The sequence below is a fragment of the Crocodylus siamensis genome, chromosome 1 (genome assembly GCF_052110815.1).
Source record: "Crocodylus siamensis isolate JL-2025a chromosome 1, ASM5211081v1, whole genome shotgun sequence".
Taxonomy (NCBI): domain Eukaryota; kingdom Metazoa; phylum Chordata; order Crocodylia; family Crocodylidae; genus Crocodylus; species Crocodylus siamensis.
This window is the reverse complement of record NC_143395.1, coordinates 54478945-54496709: the sequence shown is the minus strand read 5'-3', so window position 1 is coordinate 54496709 and position 17765 is coordinate 54478945. Positions and strand designations below refer to the sequence as shown.

The 17765-nt window shown below is 43.5% G+C and overlaps 1 protein-coding gene across 3 annotated transcripts in view; it reads right to left on the bottom strand.

Annotated features, from left to right (window-relative positions):
- The window catches only part of ADGRB3 (adhesion G protein-coupled receptor B3), a 706322-nt gene extending 695588 nt beyond the window's left edge, over positions 1-10734 (bottom strand). For 2 of the 3 annotated variants that reach the window (XM_090034587.1, XM_090034599.1), the window contains exons 1-2: positions 9991-10734; positions 6405-7173 (exon numbers count right to left, since the gene is read on the bottom strand). In XM_090034587.1, the coding sequence (XP_089890713.1) occupies positions 6405-7158 (754 nt within the window). In that variant the 5' untranslated portion in view covers positions 7159-7173; positions 9991-10734. Of the gene's footprint in view, positions 1-6404; positions 7174-8328; positions 8497-9990 lie in introns of all 3 variants that reach the window. The other variant, XM_090034594.1, reaches the window with a different exon arrangement.
- Between the last annotated feature and the right edge of the window lie 7031 nt (positions 10735-17765).

The window sequence follows — 17765 nt, the reverse complement described above, 5'->3', positions numbered from 1 at the left end:
AGAAATCCAATCTGATTGGGTATATAGTTAAGGAGTTAGTCAATCAATCAGTTGACTGTGTGGAAGAGGCAATATCATCTGACGGATATCTTAAGAGACTGAGATCCTTGGCAAGTTTTGCCACTCTGTCTCCCTTTCCAATGTTTTTGCCTGTCTTATAGATAGGCATCTTTTTGGGTTAGGGCAGTTTCTTCATCTACTTGTGTACATCCTGGGGTTTCAATGTCAAATAAGAAGATCACTATTCAGGTTCTTGTGATGTGGTAGGCAAACTTACACTGTATGGTTTTACTTGAATCACGCATTCTACAGTTAAGTATCTTATTAAAATACTAGTTATCCTTATACTACAGTACAGAAGACATTCTTCTTCCACTGAAACTCCAGAAACTACATCGACTTCAACACGATGACACTACCCAAAGAAGCTGTTCACTGCTCATTTGTTTGTGAAAGCATAAGCATAGTAGTAAGTCAAGCAAGATAGTTGTTCTGCACCAAAAACAATGGGCCAAAAGCCTCTATCTCTGACATATCAGAAAACAGTATTCCAGCTTAAGTACAAGTAATTAATAGTCATGTAAGCTTTTTCTCTGATATGGATTCAGAGCTCAGCCTTATTTTCTTTTTTGGGAAGTGCCAGGTACCTATTTCAGGGGCTGTTCCAAAGTCCACTGAAGTCAATCATTGAAGAAAAGCATAACTGAATTTTCATGTATAAACTCTGGATACTTTAAACAAAAAAAATAAGAAATAAGTTTTTATAACTTATTAAAATAAAAGCAGTGAAAATGATCAATAACACCACAAACTAAAGTACAATCATTAGCAATAAAAGTGTATTATGCTTGAAAACAAGGGTAGGGGCTATTGATTATAAGAGAATCTAATCATTAAATGTTTTTCCTACAGTGCATTGTTTACTTCAAAGAATATCTAAAATCAAATTTTATGGCTCTACACTGTGTCCAAACTTGAGAGGTGAGAGACACAAACATGCTTTAAACATTCCAAGAATTTAAGGGGTTCATCATTTACCAACAGAATGGCTCAAGTAAGTGCCAGATCCAAAGCCCTTCAACGTCAATACAATATAAGCCTTTGAATCGGCTTCAGTGGACTTTGAATCAGTCATAGCAGGCACCGTCTACATGAGTTTACTGAGTTTACTGAGTTTACTGTGCAGTAGACTAATTAGATGCACAATAAACACTGTACATCTACACATGCGCCCCTGTTAGGCTGGAATAAACTAATTTAACTTGTATTTACCAGTACTATACTGTTTCAAAGTAAAAAAACTCCACAGCAGCACATGTGCGGGCACTGCCGCAGCTGGCTGGGGCCTGCTCCACACTGAAACACCCTTCTGCCCGTCAGCCCCTCCACAGCACGTTGAGCCGGGGTGAGGCGAAGCAGCCCAGGCTGGCAAACTGAACCCTGGAGGCCCCTGCCAGCTGGTGCTGCTCTTACCTGGCTCAATGTGCTGCGATCCTAAACTCGCATGTAATCATGTGCTCAGGAGCAATAAACTCTTGTGCAATAAGCACTGGAGTTTATTGCATGGCATTAATATCCACATATAGATGTGTCCATTGAGTAGAAAAATAAAGCTGCAATAAATTATAGAAAAAAAGTAACCATGATCCTATTAACCACAGCCATTTTAGCAAAAACAATACTCAGTATATATCATGAAACTGCTCTTCTTTGTAATTTAGACTCTGGTTGAGCTCACGCTACTTGAGAACAACAGCATTCCAAGCCTGTCTTAGAATGTCTTATATCTACTACATTTTAGTAAACTATAAAGGTATGACAAAATGGCAGTTTTTTTCTTCTAGAAGCTACCCATAAAAAGCTTATTGTTCCATCCGTGCTCATCTTCCCTTCTCTAACTGAATTCTCAGGTTGTGGATAAACTATTGAACCCATAAGGACAGAAACATTGTTTTTCTATAAAAGCTTTCTAAATACTTCTTTGTGCTGACTCTGCGCTTTGGAGGACAAATTTAATTAGTGCAGTTCCTTTATTTTTTGCACTAGGCTGGCGTACTAGCTGTACATTAAATACTGAAGATTCTAGCAGAAGCTATTATATTCTATTCTCTGTTCGTAAACCTTGCATAAACATATCTCCCCCATGTCATCTGCATAGTATAATAATGTAAACCCTTTGATGAAGATATATTATATTACTGCTGTGTGATTTTTAGCTTAAGATACTTGTAGGATACTCAGTCACAAATTGGTCTCCAGGAAAATTTGACCCTGGATGTGTATTATACCCTAATTGCTTTTTGAAATATGGACATAAAATTTAGACATAAATGGAGCAGTATACAAATATATTCTATAATTTTTACAAATACATTGCAAACTCATTTTCTACTTCTGAATGGTACATAATAAATGACTGATTATAACAGAAGTGTATTACAGTAAGTTTACCCATCTTATGTACTTTATGTCTGGAATCAGTAAAGAGCTAGCCTTTTAGTGCTCAGATCTCAGTACCAATGCATATTGCTGGAATTTGTATCAAGAACAGTGATGCTATAGTTCTTGTGTACTGAAAAATCCCACTGAAATCATTTCACGCTGGGTGAGCAAGTAATGCAAGGTCAAGCCAAAGGGCAGCCCTGGGTTTCCAGATGCTGTGATCTAATTAATTTGAATTTCCCATCCCTACCATTCTCAAATAGAATTACTATGGAAAAGAACAACACATACCTGTGGTTTTTCTATGGTAGTGGTGTGCTGAAGACATTTTTAAAAAATGAGACAAGAATGTAGAACAAGATTCCACATGTTAGCCAATGTCTTCATAAGTTGCATTACACCTTGGAATATCTATGAAAATAATACATAGCCCTGACCCTGCCACTCCCAGCCACCAAAATTATTCCTATTCATTTTTTCTGAGTACTTTCTAATGTGCATAAACATAGTGGAATTGGGTCTATGCTAGGTTAATAAACATTGTATATAACTGCATGTGTAGCATTGAAGCCGAAGAGAAGAAACCCTATTAGGCCATCCACTTAGCTTTCTGCCAATCAGTGACTGTTCTATAGAATATATTTGCTAATAATTTGTCACATCTAAATATCTCAGAAGTAATGCTGAAGGAAAAGCCTGATTGTCTGACTGTCACAAGCTAACTTCAGATACAGTGGCTATATATCAATAAAAGTGACCATTATTATTGTTCCATTGATTTATAACACCAGTGATTCATCTAATGAAGAACTGCTACTTATACTATATATTTCCAAAATTGTTTCATTTGGAAAAAAACAGATCCAGCCTCCTTACTTAAGAAGCTAGTTCCTCATATTGTTCAACATTCTGCATCACCTTGGGAAGCAAAAACACCAACTATGTAGCTGTCAGGCCTGTTATAAAATGCAACAATTTCTGAGAGAGGAAAATGCTGATTAACCTTTAACACATGAAAACAGTGAAAAACTTGAGAGGCAAAAAAGAAGGAATGATAATACAGTCCTAACAATCCTACAATGCAGTTTTAAGCTGGAGTCAGAAGGGACAATTCCCCAAAGACAATCAAGACTTCACCTGCCCAACAGAAGGCAGTTCAAGATAGTCAAAGATACTGGAGAGGACCTTGCAAGAGACTGTCCAGCCTTTGTCAATCTCTCCCATTGTCATCACTGAAATTTCAATACTACTAAAAAGCTCAAAAGAAGATAATGTGGTTTAAAATATGTTCCTACAAGGCTCTCAACTCCTCCCACAAATTGCTGAGCACCCTTGTTCCCCATGAAATGACAAGCTACACTAACAAAACATGTGTTTGTACTTGTACAGACATTACTGCAAACAGTGATGTTCCCCTTTTTCTTTACTGTTGGGTATACATTATTTTTTGACTGTCCTGGTTTAACTTGAAACAGATCACCTGCAGTAATACACTTCGCATCTTGTGTGGTAATGTTTTCAGATGCAAGTGACAAAATTCATAATGCTCATGTTAGAAATATATTTTTAAACCTTAAATAAATGCCAGAGGTTTCAAATGTCCTATAAATTGCTACTTTACATAAAGATACCATCCCCATAGGCTTAAGTGTAAGTTACTGATACTACTTCTGAGCTTTAATTTCTATTTATAGGCTTATACGTAAGAAACATGCAACCATATTTCTCTTGTGTTTTCTTTTGTGCAAACCAGGAAAAATAATACTTTAAACTAAATGGGAAACAAGTTCATTGTTATTTGAAAGTTACCTCTAGGCCTTAATTTTGTGCTTGACAAAATATTTCTACCTTTAAGCTAACCACTCCATGAATAAAATCCAGAGGCAGAAAAAATAACACAATTAAAATGTTGAAACAATTCTATTATTTTGTTAAAAATTCCCAACAGCATAAAGCAAACCAAACTGCCACCTACACTGAAAAAAGACCTGAAGGCTATTTCTCCATCTGCAAACCACTTTTTCCCTTACAATAACGCAGTTTGGCTTTCTACTGTGACCCTGAAAAAAGAGTTAAGTTGGGACGGTATTAAAATAAGATATGACTAGAATTAAAAGTGAAATGCATTTGTGGCTTTCAGATTTGACATGCAGAAATAAAAATTAGTTACATCTCTTCATTCCACTAAACATTTTTAGAAGCAGGTTTTCAGCGCCTGCAGTGCTGCTCAGCTTATTTTGTGAGGGGGAAAAAATAAAACTAGAGAGGTTCTGCAAACACAAGAGCTGCCATCTCTGGGCTCACATTTCCCATTTAATCCATAAATGCAGCAGTGCCCGGACACTTCTGTGCTAAAGTTATAGCCAGGGAAGTGTCATCTCTGTTACAATTAAAATTTAATCACTTGCAAAATGCAGCAGCTGAGGAATGACACCACAAACACTCTGCCTTGCACAGCCCCTTCATGCAGCTTATTGAATCTGCCCAGAAGCTTGAGGTTTTGTCCAGGAAAAAACACAACCTGAGAAAACATTTAAGAGGCTTTAAAACTGGTCTTCCCAGCTCACTTGAGAGTTGGCTTTTTCAGTAGTCTATTGAAATGTAGGCAGCCTTAATCCCACGAAGGCTTTTGGGGGGAGGTGGTGGTCTCTTTGTCCAAGGTAATTTAAGTGAAGGTTTTCTGGGCTGGTTTTGGGGGGGGGGGGGGTTAAATCCTTGCAACAACAAAAAAAGCCGAGCTATGTTTGCAGTGCCTACCGTTTAAGTGCTCCCCCTCACACAAGAAGCTGGCAGCCCCTGTAAAGCAGACGCTCAGGCAGGCAGGGCAGGAGCACCTGGGGCTGCGGCGGCTGCTGGGGGTTTGTTTCCCTTTCCCCGCGGGTCCTTCCAACGGTTAGCGCCTTGAAATATTAATGCCCCCCCTCTCCCCAGCCTCCGCCAGCACAGAAACCGAGATGCTTTCTCTGCTGCTTAACTGTCCTAACGGCCAGCTTCACAGCTTAGGGAAGGGGGCTCCTTCCAAGGGACACTAATTAATCTTGAAACGGGAAGTCCTGCCGGGCTAGGGCTTGTCGGGGACGTTGCTGAGGCTCGGGCAGGCCGGGCACGTCGTTGCGCTCGGGCCCGGCTCTGGACCCGTTGGCACGACCCCCTCCCCCCCCTCTGCCCTTGGCAGCGCCGACGGTTCAGCAAGTTCAGCTTTTCCTCTCCCTCCCCGCTCCGGCTTGGCTGCCCTTAAAGAAAATCCTCCCCTAACAACGTGCCAATGTTACAGTCCTCCACAAAGGCAACTTCTATGAGGGGGGGCTGGGAGCTTGGCTCGGCCTTCCCGGAGACAGGGAGCTTTGTGGCCGCGTAGGAAGCGAGGGAGAGAGAGGACATTTCCTGCATCAAAGATGCAGGGGCCTGGTGGGCAGCAGCGTGTGTCCGTCCCCCCCCGGGAGCTGGCTCTGCTCTGCTCAGCCCTCGGCAGCTTCGCCGTGCGCCCCCACCTCCCCGCCTTCCTCCCAAGGGCCGCGGCGTGGTGCCCGCGCTCCCGCCTCGGCCCCGAGCCAGCCCGGGGGGAGCCGGCGCGGCTCCCGCACTCCGGAGCCTGGCCCGACGGAGGACTGGGGGCCCGGCCTGCGGCTCCCCTCGGGGCTCATCCAAGGGAGGAAGCGTGTGGTTGCGATGCCGACGAGGAAAGAAGGAAAAAACAGGAGCTAATGACTTGGCTCCCAACCTGTCAGCGTCGCCCTATGAGAGCTGCCAGAGCAACGGGTCTTCGCATCCCGGGCGTCCCTCGGAGCTCTGACCCCCCACCCTGCCCCGGCCGGGGACATGTCTTGGGGGACTGCAGTGCGTTTGGAGGCGATCAGCCCCCCTGTCAGCTGCGTGGGGTGCGAGCCAGGAGTTGAAGTACCAGGGAGAGGGGAGGGCTGGGGTGGCAATGGGACCCGGACGTCCCCAGCAGCAGCACCTACCTTCTTTGGGCGGCCGCTTGACTTCTCTGCTGAGGTTGCAGACCTGGGTGGTTTGCAGCTCCTGGGTCAGGCAGCCCTCGGTCTGCTCGTTAAGGGGCAGCACCACGTTATTGAGCAGCACCAGGGACTGGTCGTCTATTCCCCATTCTCCCAAATGCTGAGGACAGGTGCATTTTGTATACATGATCCCACAGGACTCGGTTCTCCCGTTCTCGGATTTCAAGCAGCTCTCCAGCCAAGTGCATAACACGTGGCAACCAAACTGGCTCGGGCTCACCTTGTTCAACACCAAAAACTCAAAGAAGGATTTTTGGTCGTCTTCCCTTTTGTGTAATCCTGGGAAATCGATGGGGTAAACTCGGCGGATCTGAATGAAATTCTTATCATATTGCAGAAATACAAAAGCATTCTTGGAATCGCAGAGCTGCATTATAGAGTGGTTATTTTTTAAAAGATCCTTTATTTTCTCATGGGAAAAATGATCGAACTGATAAGCCAAGAGGGAAAAGTTGGAGCAGCTGAAGTCTTTTTTGGAAAATTTCAGGTAAATGCTATATTTGGTCGGATCTGGATTTTCCAGCGTCCAAGTGCAGTTTGTAAAGTTTTTAGGAAACATCTCACTTACAGAATACGATCCATAAATGACCCCCTTCACCAGCGTGGAACACCAGAAGTCTTGGGCAGCATTAAATCCAAACATAACCAGTAGATAGGTGGAAAATATATAAATCAGCAAATTACGAACAGCCTTCATCCTATGTCATTTGGCCTGCAGGAAATGAAATGAAATTAAATGCAAGTAGAATCCTTCACGCATTGAAAACCAAACTCCTTCCAATAGTCCAGCCAGCTGTTTTCAAGATTCCAGTTAGAGCCCTTTTAAAAAAGAAGGGCAGGTAATTTTTATTTTATAACGCAAGGAAATTGTTTGATGCTGTGTGAACAGCGCCATCACGTGGCCATCACAACAGTCAAATTCCCTAAATTCAAATTTAAAAAATAACATTTATTAGATTATTAATAGGAATGCCCTCACTTATCTATCACGTATTCATCTTGGTAATCTGGAACTCTTCAATGTAAATAAAACCCAGGGGCTTTTATCCCATAAATTAAGAGAAGGGGTATTCATTTTTAAGTCAATACATGTATAAAGGTACTATATAGAGTGTGCACTATATATATGTTCATATATATAGCTGCATATATTTGCATATATAGTATGTGTGTGTGTGAATGTACACACAGATAATCTCTCTAGACCAGATCAGTAAAGCCGGTAACATCTGTTGTTACATATCATTGTTTCTATTAAATCTGAGAAGTAATTGTGATGAATTACAACCATAATTTTAAAAATGCACAAATTATTATTTGCTACAGATGGAACATTATCTCCCATATGTCTACATGCCTTTGCAATGGCCACCTGGTATACAGAGGTCTCTATAAAAAGCAAATCCTGGGAGGAAATAACTAAGATTAATATGTGTTAATAAAATCTTGAAACTGGTATCTGGGAAAGACATCTAGGTAGTTAGATGGAACTAGTGGTTGTCTGACACTGACACGGAGACCCAGCATTTTAGACAATCATTTCAGTGTGATAACCTCCAGGGATCTATCAAGTGGATCAGTATATTAGCATCGATAGCCAAGGACAGTATGGAGTGAGCCTTGCTACACAAGGATCTCTGTTGCTGGACTGAGTTTCTTAGCTGCCCTTTGATGATGACTATTTTGTTCAGTGGGGTTATCCGCTGGATTTTGCAGATGTGTGCCTGAGCGATGAAAGGCAGATGTCATTTTCTGTGCTAGCATCTCCAAATAAAGCTCTTCGTGCACCCCCTCCACAGTTACAGCCTCCACATGCTCTGCTCTAACAGGGGCCTAGGACAATAAAGTGAACCTTGGTTATATTTACCTCTGTAATGTTATCCAAAAAAATTAAACTTGAGAACGTTTTCAGATTTAAGAAGTTGCTAATCTCTTACAATTGAGTAGCTTTCCGCTGTTTACAAGTGGGAGCAGACAAAAGTGATGCCAAGTTAATCTACAAACTCTTTAGACTGCAGCCTCCTCCACGGTTGCTCTGGAAGCAGAAACAGACACAGACCCAGACACAGTTACTGAGTTTGAACGTGTGTCTTTGCCCGGCTTTTCATCCCCCCTCCAAATTGCAAGGCACCCTCTGTCTCCGGCTATTGCATAACCCTTAACACATCGGGGATTAAATTCCTTTACAGAGAATCGTGTGTTTTCCAGATATGACCCTAACTCTAAATCTTGAGATGGGAAAAGCAGCACCAACTCCAACCTTTTTCATAGCTGCGGTTTAAAAACAACCCTCCTCCCCCCCCGCCCCCCAAAAAATCAAACAAAAAAACCCGAGCTGCCGACGGATCTACCCAAACCATTGGATTTTGCCTTTCCCGACCGCATCTCTTAGCAAAGAGCCAGGTCCTCTGCCTCTAAATCGGGTCGAGGGAACATTTAAAGACGAGAAAAATAGAAACTCAGAGGCAATTCTAGATACAATTTCCTCTTTGCTGGAGCACTTCTCAGGCAATGCAGCTCTACGCAGCGCTATTCAGGATGGTGGAGGCGTTGGAAGCCAGGGTGACAGTAAGTGTCTAAATTCGGATTCCACCCATGAAAAAGGATTCATGTTATAATCCGAAAAGCGAAGGGGAGGGGAAGCGGGGAGGGAAGGGGTTATTTGGTCATTTATTTTAAAATAAAAGCCCTCCTCTTCTTTCCCACCTTTGCTGGGTGGAAAAAAAAATAAAGACGTCTGCAGTGCCAGGCTGTTTTCTACGGGGGGAACCTAGTCAAATAGCCATCGTTTCAGCTGCGCGTTGGTCCAAGCAAGACTACCGAGACAGAAAATGATTTTAACGCCCCCCCTCCCCCCAGTCTCTCTCTGTTTCTACAGATGCATGTATCGCGCCGGCAGCATTTCATTTAGCCTACAATACTGCTAAATACACTCGCTGCACAGATTAGGCACTCGGATTAAAAAAGATCTTTCTTTCCTGGGGAAGGGGGGGGGGGGGGGGAAGGGGGGGAAGAGCTGTCTGCAACTGCGGCCACCGAGGTTTAAGGTTGCCCGTTTGGGGAGAAATCTCTTTAGCTGAAAAGCAAACGGGCGTTTAGTTTGGATATTCCCCAAACTGATTTTCTAGGTGACACTGTAGTTTAGCCGAACATAGACGGCGCCATCACTCCACTTATTTTTCACACAACAGAAGATCCACTGACTTCCCTTATTTTAACTTCCTATTAACCTAAGATTCCACCCCCCCCCCGAAAATTACCCCAATCATGCACAAACCTCAGATTTTCTTGGTCTCGCTGGAAACGACTCCCGGGGAAGCAGCCCTGCCGCCACCCAGACTTCTCTTAACTTTTCAACTGCGGGCTCGGACCAGGCAGGCAGCGCTGAGCCGCACAGAGCTGTCTGGAGCTTCAGCAACAGCCTGTCCTCCTCCGCCGCCGCCTCCTCCCCGCCAGCCCCGGCTCCAAGCTCTCCACTCACATCATCCCTGGAAACGGGAGAGGCAGAGATGCCCCCGGACACCCTTACCTTCCACTCCGAAAGCTGGCAGGCTCTTTCTCTAAACCACTAGCGCCACAGGCACGCGTCCCAACACCAGTGCTGGAGAGATGCCCCTTCTGTCGGCAGCACCGGTTCCCATTTTCCCCGGCTCAGGTTCAAAACCAAGATTGGAAAAAAAAGGCAAAAAACAAAACAAAAAAAAAGAATAAAAAAAAGAATAATAAAGGCAGAGAGAAGCCCGCTTGCACCCCCGGAGCAGCGTCGCCTCTGGATCCGCTACATCCACGCACACGGAGGGACAGGAAAAGCCCCAGCCCCGACCCCGCAGGAGGGTGGGTGGCGGAGGGGGCAAAACGGAACTGGCGGAAGGGCGAAGAAGACTGAATACACTTGAAACAAAGTCTGAACACGAGCAGGCGGCGGGCAGCGATGCCAGGCGAGCCGGGAGCCAGAAGCACAACTACTGCCCTAATGCAGATTGGTGGAGGGGGGCTGTTGGGTTGTTGTTGTTTGGTTTGGTTATTCTTTATCTGGATATACTTCTTCCTCTCCTCCTCCCCCTCAGGTGCCGATGGGTGGACAGCGACTGGGGCGGGGGGAGGGAGGGAAAGGGAAAAAAAAAAGAAAAAAGAAAAGAAATCCTTGGCTGATGATGTCGGCAAGCTGTTTGAATGCTGAGCGAGGAGGGAGGACAGGAAGGGAGATAGTGGAGCCGTGTGTGCGCGCGGTGGAGAGCGAGGGAGCGCGCGGCCGTGTGTGTGTGTGCGTGTGTGTGGGAGTGCGCTCCAGTGTGCGCCTGTGCGCGCGGCTCCCCCCTCTGCCTCCGCTGTGCGTGTGTGTGTGAGTGTGTAAGGGAGGGCGAGAGGGAGCCTCTCGGCTCCAGCGAGCGGGCCCGCGGTTGCGCTGCGCACGTCACGGCTACTGAAACCCAAGCACGTCCCCAAAACGTTATTTTTCTGCGTCTGGGAGGTTCTTCCAGCCTCAGTTCCCACCGCTGGGGCTGGCTGGGACCGAGTGGGGAGAAACTTGCAGCCTGGGAGACAGGCAGATCAAGGAGGGGCGAGGGATAAATCCAGCACTTGATCTCCTTCCTCTTGGGTTTTTTTCCTTTTCTTTTAAAGCACGCCCCCCAGCCCCCCCCCGCAGGCCCCCGGGGCTCTCAGATCCCCACCGCCATGCAGATGAAGGGATGTAGCGCTCCGAGGAAACACACAGCTCTCCGCTTTCAAAGGGCCGCCTGCCTCCGCCTGCGGCGATAGCGGTGCCCGCCGCCCGGCTGCAGTGAACACCGTGTGGACGTGCTTGGCCCTCCCCACCGCGGAGGCGCTCGGGGAAGCCGGCTCCCTCCCCGCCATCTCGGGGAAGGTGGCCTTGCTTCCCTGGCTGCTGCCCGGGGGCGGGGGCGGCACAGGCGCTGGAGCAGAGATGCAGGGAAAATGTCCTTAACAGCCTCATTTTAGCTCCCGCCTGCTGGCTCCGGCTGGAGCGCGCCAGGCAGGCAAGTGCTCCCAGCGCCAGCTCAGCGGAGGGCTGGGGGCTGGGGGCTGGAAGAAGGCGAGGGTCGAGAGAGGAGTCGTGTCGGAAGAAAGAAGGAGCCGCTGCTCTGGCGCAGCTAAATCAAGTTTAATATGCAGTTCCCCTCCTCGCTTCCCTTGGTCTCGCGCTCCCGGGGCTGCCCTCCGGCCAGAGCCCACTGGCGTGAGAGAAAGGGGCGCGACAGCGGATGCCGAAAACCGGGGGAAGGCATATTCCTGTCAGGCAGCGGCCCCCAGTTGCTTTACAGTACAGCTCACACATTTCTACCCAGCAAAGAGAACAAAGCCTCTCGCAAGCCTGTGTGGTCCAGTACACGCCATAATCACGCACACTTTGAAAGTTCATTTGAAATAAGACTGCCAGGCTTTAGAGGTACTTTTTCTCCAGATGGAAATAAATAAATAAAAGTCTGGATGCCATCCAAGCCAATCATTTCTTAGAGCAAACAGTTGGCTTCCCCCTCCTGAAAGGCTTGAATTCAAATAATGCAGGAGTTTTATTATTACAATTACACGCTGCACAAATTCTGATCAGAGATATTACTGGTCACAAACCACTCTTGACCCAAGCAAATAGGAGCACATTTATTGCTCTTTGCTATATTTTTCCTAGGTACAAGTTGTAAACCACATCCATTTTAGCTTTTACAAACATGAATAGTTTATATCTCTTGTTAAAAAAAAGGGGGTGGGAAGGTTTGCATGATCTCCTCCCAACAGAACATAAGACAAGGGAAACCAAGCAACTGCAGATTCAGAACTAGCCACACTCCTTCACACTCTGTGACACTCCACATTATCTATGAGTGATGACCATCACTTTGTTTTGTTTAGCAATCCTTTAGGAATCATTTGGTTCACTGGCATGCTGACCCCCGCACACTACCCTAAAGGTTCTGTACAATGTTTAAAAACATCTTTTCTCATTCACATTAGATGTGGGACATGATGACCGGTCAAAGAAGAAAGCTTCTCTTAATGAACTCATTCACCCTGCACATGGAGTCCCATGACCCTTGCAATTTGTAGCTCGCTTGATTGTAAGTGAAATGAGGTGTATTTATAAAACATGATTTATAAGTATGCAGCGGATAAGCCACTGTCTCTAGCATCCCCCTAGATATCACAACCCTATAATTAACTTCCACAAAGAGGTCAGCTTTAGAAACCTCTCCGTGAATATTCAATAACAAACGACTGGTGAAGAGCGAGGTCAAGTGAAGATATAGCACAGAGGGAGACAAATCTATGAGGAGAGCTCTTCCCTGACTACTTCCCTACAACTCAAAGCAAGGGACCTCGGCAGATAAAACATGGAGATTAGCCAAAGACCCTGAAGACTGCAACGCTGAGAAGGCAGTGCATGGTGTTATGCAGATCACAGAATTCATTCTAGTCAGGCCTGGATGATCCAGTTTTTTTGGATGGTCCAAATTTTGCTACAGCGTGCTCCATCTTTTATAAATGCACAGTTATCAAGTACATACATGCTTGTGATTGTCTAATAAGAAAATTTCTGGAACAAAAGGGAACTTTCGGATATACATATATTTCAGACATCAGAAACTGTCCCATAGGGAACCTTGAAACTTAAAAATAGTGAGGATCCAGGTATGCCTGACAGTGAAGAAGTTCTCTTGAGGAAGAAGTTCTCTTGAGGAAAACAAACATAGCTCACTTGCTGCCTCTACACATTAATCTATTAACTAATCATTAATGATTAATGCACATGAATAAACTCTGGAGCTGATTGCTCCAGGGCATTTTGCTCCCAGGTGTGCCATTTGAACGTGCATATTGCTCCAGAGTTTATTCATGCACAGCACATGGAGCCTGGCCAGAGCAGCCTGAGCTGGCAGGGGACCCAGGGGATCAACCTGCCAGCCCAGGATGCTCCAGCTGGGTTCCATGTACTGCAGAGCGGGTGGCTGAGACACAAGGATGCTTCAGAGCAGGGGCTGCCTGCTGTCTTGCCCTGCACTGAAGTACCCTGTGCCTCAGTCAGCTGGTGCTGTGTCTACATCTATGCTGCTGTACACAGAAGTTTCACGTGCCCTACCTAATACAGGCACACATATAAATGGTAAGACATTTCTATGATTTGCTGCACAGTTAATGAGTCAACTATACAGTAAACATCTTGTGTAGACCCGTCCACTGTATAATGATGTATGCAGATCTCTTACCTGATATAAAATAAGCAGATCTCTCGTTATTAAGAGTTGCATCTTGGGAAAGTGCAATTTTGAAAGCTAGTTTACTAATTGTACTAACTGATAGAAGCAGAGCTGAGTGAAAGTCACTACTGGGCATTGCAGAATGAAAATACAGTATTCTAACTTCCCTGGATGTTTTCCACCATACGTCTGAAAAAGGAGATTCCATCCAGTTCCTGCCCACACTGTTTTATGTTTTTTCTTTTTTACAGGGTTGCTATTAGAATTCCCATCTATACTCTAGACAGTTTATACTGTTTTGATGGCATGGGCAGATTTAGTATGGATTAGCACAGCTTAGTTACTATCTTGTTTCCAATATAGCCCTCAAAAGAGACATATCCAAACCATGGGTTCAACATTTTTTTCCCCCAAGTAGTGATGAGTAAGAGGAAGAAACTTCTATAACCAGACTTAAAACTTTATTTGGAGTAAATTTTCATTTTGCTGTTACATTTTTAGAATCTTTGATGCACTCTGGGACAGGTGCTGGGTGGTTTCAGTTGAGTTTTCAATAAATAGGAGCTTTCATGACAAAATTTACTTCCATTGCAATTGAAAGTTTTGGTGCCAGATTCAGCATCAAAGATAAATTCACATGGGATTGGAGAATGAATTGTTCTATCATTCACTAAACCCTAGAGATAGATTAAATGCAGGTGATCCCTGTGGCAGTGCTAGTACTCCTGGTATTTGCATTCCCACAGCCTGTACTGTCTCTTTTATGGCCAATAGAAGAGTCTCTATGACAGAAGTACCTTTCAAAGAAAACCAACAATGTTTTCAAGTCCTTTCCTGAATTTAACTTGATTTTGTATCTTATGGCCATTTTTACTATTATTTAGTCAAAATGGTTGATCATCTTGTGGCCAGACTTCCAGAGCTACCAACTAGTCTCACCTGATGCTGACTTCCAATGGAAATAAGGTGACACTGAAAGCTTTCTTTCACTTTCTCGTTCCTACGTATCAATATAGTGCTATCAACACTCTAATGCACTGGCCTAGAACTACCACAATTGTATTCTTTTCTGGCTTTAGCCATATCTCTGCCATAACCCCAACTCATCCGAAGCACCCAGATCACCACCACCATACTCAGGCACTGGTCTAGAAAACTTTGCTCACTCCTTTTCATCCTTAACAGAACTGTTTCTAAGACTGTAATACTATTTCAACATTAGTGGTAATGGTACGGTTTCTTAATATTTTTAGTGGCTCTTATTAAAGCAATTACTATCTCCTTGTATTTTCATATTTTTGTTGTGCTTTATATTTGCAAATATTTGAAGGTGAGCTATAATAATGCTGAAAGCTCTCAATAGCCAGGCTGCGAGCCAATGATATACCCTGGGGATGAGAGCAGTTTGAGAGCTTACATACGTAAAATAAAGATAACAAAAATAGATGGGATTTAACATCATGAATATTAATCACAGACCCCAAAGCTGAGGCTCTGCTTAATGTGTCACCCCTGCATGCACTACTGACAAAGAACATAGAGCCAAATAACTGAGAAGAGACAAGTGTTTTGGACTCTTTTTTGGTTTTTCTTTAGCTGATTATCTCCTGTAGTGGTGGCACTGACCTTTTTCTCTTTGGAGTACCTGCTGCTCTGCACATGTGTCCATACCCATACACAGGCATATGTGATCCTTTCAAATTTCCCCTTATTTGTTTCTGTCTTCCAGAGTGAAGTCTATTGGATAACAAACACTTGAATTCCTTTAAACATCAGCACTCTCGTTCTGCAGGGCAGGAGCTATTTTAAAACAGAGATTCTACACAGCTGTCTTAAAAATAAACATAATTGAGTCACTTTGGACAAAAGGGACATGTCTACATGAGACAGGAACTGCACAGTCATTACTGCACACACATTTAGTGCTTGTATAAGCAAATACTAAATCACTAGACAGTAACCTGAGTTACTGTGCAGTAGCACCAACAAATATCTTTTTGTGATACTATTGCACAGTAGCCTAATATTACTGTACAGCAGCATTGTGTCACAGTTGTTGCCACGTGTTGCTAGTGTGTGGTACTATTGGGCTACTGCTCAGTCAGCTTCTCATGTAGACATGGTCAAGGAGGGTTTTTTTTAAAGACATAATTCGGTTGTTTGAATTTTAATAGACAATATTTAGCTTGCTATGGTTATTAACAATTTAATAGAAAATAGGTGCCTAAACATGTTGTTAGCATATATTCAAGCACAGGTTATTTTGATGTATTCTATACTGTTTTCTTGCCCAGTGTTTAACAGCTGTTTTTCTACTCATGTTTACATTGCAGTAGTCAGAAAAATTCAACCTGGGTTACTTATATTTCTCTAAGCAAAGGAGAACAAGAATTTCAAAACAACAATTGGGTGGGAAAGTGCCAGTAGATGGTGCTCAAGAATATACAGCACTTTTTCCAGGTAGTGATGGTTAAAAAATTCTCATAAAAATTCTGAAAAATTTTAGACAGTATCTGTTTCCTTCAAAATAAGGCTATTTAATTGGAAAAGCAAATTGCATCCCAAATTTCAAACCAAAACTGATTTTAAATGTTCATTTTTTTAAACAGAAGTTTCAGATGAAATTTTCAATTTTTAAATTTGTTTTAGTTATAAGAAAAGGGACCCATTTTTTCAGACATCTCCTATTCCTGGTACTGAAATGATTTGGCTTAATTCACTCATCTACCAGGTTGCTGAGCTAGATGCAGGAATCCATGTCACGCAGGATGTGATACTAAGATCATAGAAACTGCTGTTCTGCAGATTCAAGGTTAATATAGTCCACTATCCCATCTCAGCCAGTGACCAGCAATAGATATAGCTCTGTAAAGTACAACAAAATAATGTCTGACAGTTCTCCCTCAAAGAAAATCCTATGCTAATGGTTGAGACCAGTTTAACCATTCTAACATAAGGCTTTATTTCTCTCCAATATTTTTTTTGCTAGCATGAACTACTGTAACAGGATATTCTTCTTTCAATGTAAACACCTAGTCCCTCTGAATCTTAATGTTTTCAACCCAATTTTTTCATATAGCAATGAATCATGGTGTGGAAATACATCCTATTATTTCTGTTGCATTTTCCACCTTTCAATTTAATTGACTGTCACCTTGCTCTTGTATTATGAGACAGCGAGAAATAAGCTCCTGACCTACCTCTCTAATCCATTAATTATTTTTAAATACTTTTATCCTGTACCCTTTTATTCATTTCCTTTGAAAAATAATCCCAATATTTCAATCTCTCTTCATAGGTGTTTTCCTTATGACCTTACCACTCTTGTCATGCTTCTCTGAATTCCTTCCAGCCTGAAATATCCTTTTAGCCATGTGGAAACTGCTCCATTCCTCATGCATAAGGTGACCATACTTCCCAGTTTGCTCAGAGCAGTCCCAGATTGCAAAGGCCCTGGACAGTTGGTAAAAATTAAAATGGAAGCCCTGGAATCACAGAATCATGGGGCACAGCAGGGAGGCATCATGTGTCAAGCAGCTCCACCTCCCCATTAGATTGCACCTGTGCCATGTGCCCCTGCCTGCTGACCTCTGCCACTGACTGAAGCAGCACTGCTGACTTTTGGGGCAAGGGAAAGGAGGAACAATTTTCTGGATGTCCTGTTTGCCTCAGATTTCCTTATGGTACCCTACTTATGTGTGCTTTATGTGTGCTTTTTTGACAGCTGCTGTACATTGAGCAAGACATTCAGCCAATTATCCAGGGCTTCTTTAGCAGCCTCTGGTAGGATATTTTGTCAAAATTCTCTTGAAAGTCTAAATTATGTCAACTGGTTATTCATCCACAATTTTATTAACATATTCAAAGCGTTCTAATAGATTAGTGAGATACAATTTCCCTTTGTGGAACTTTATAATATCATAATTTTGCAAGTGCTTTATTTTTCAGTTTCTAATGATCATTTCAATCAACTTGCTAGATACTAATGTAAGACTTACTAGTCTACAATTCCTTGGATCACCTTTAGATCCTTTTATAGATATATGAACAATAGGCACTGTCTTCTGTGCCTCCAGTGTGGTAGGTGTTT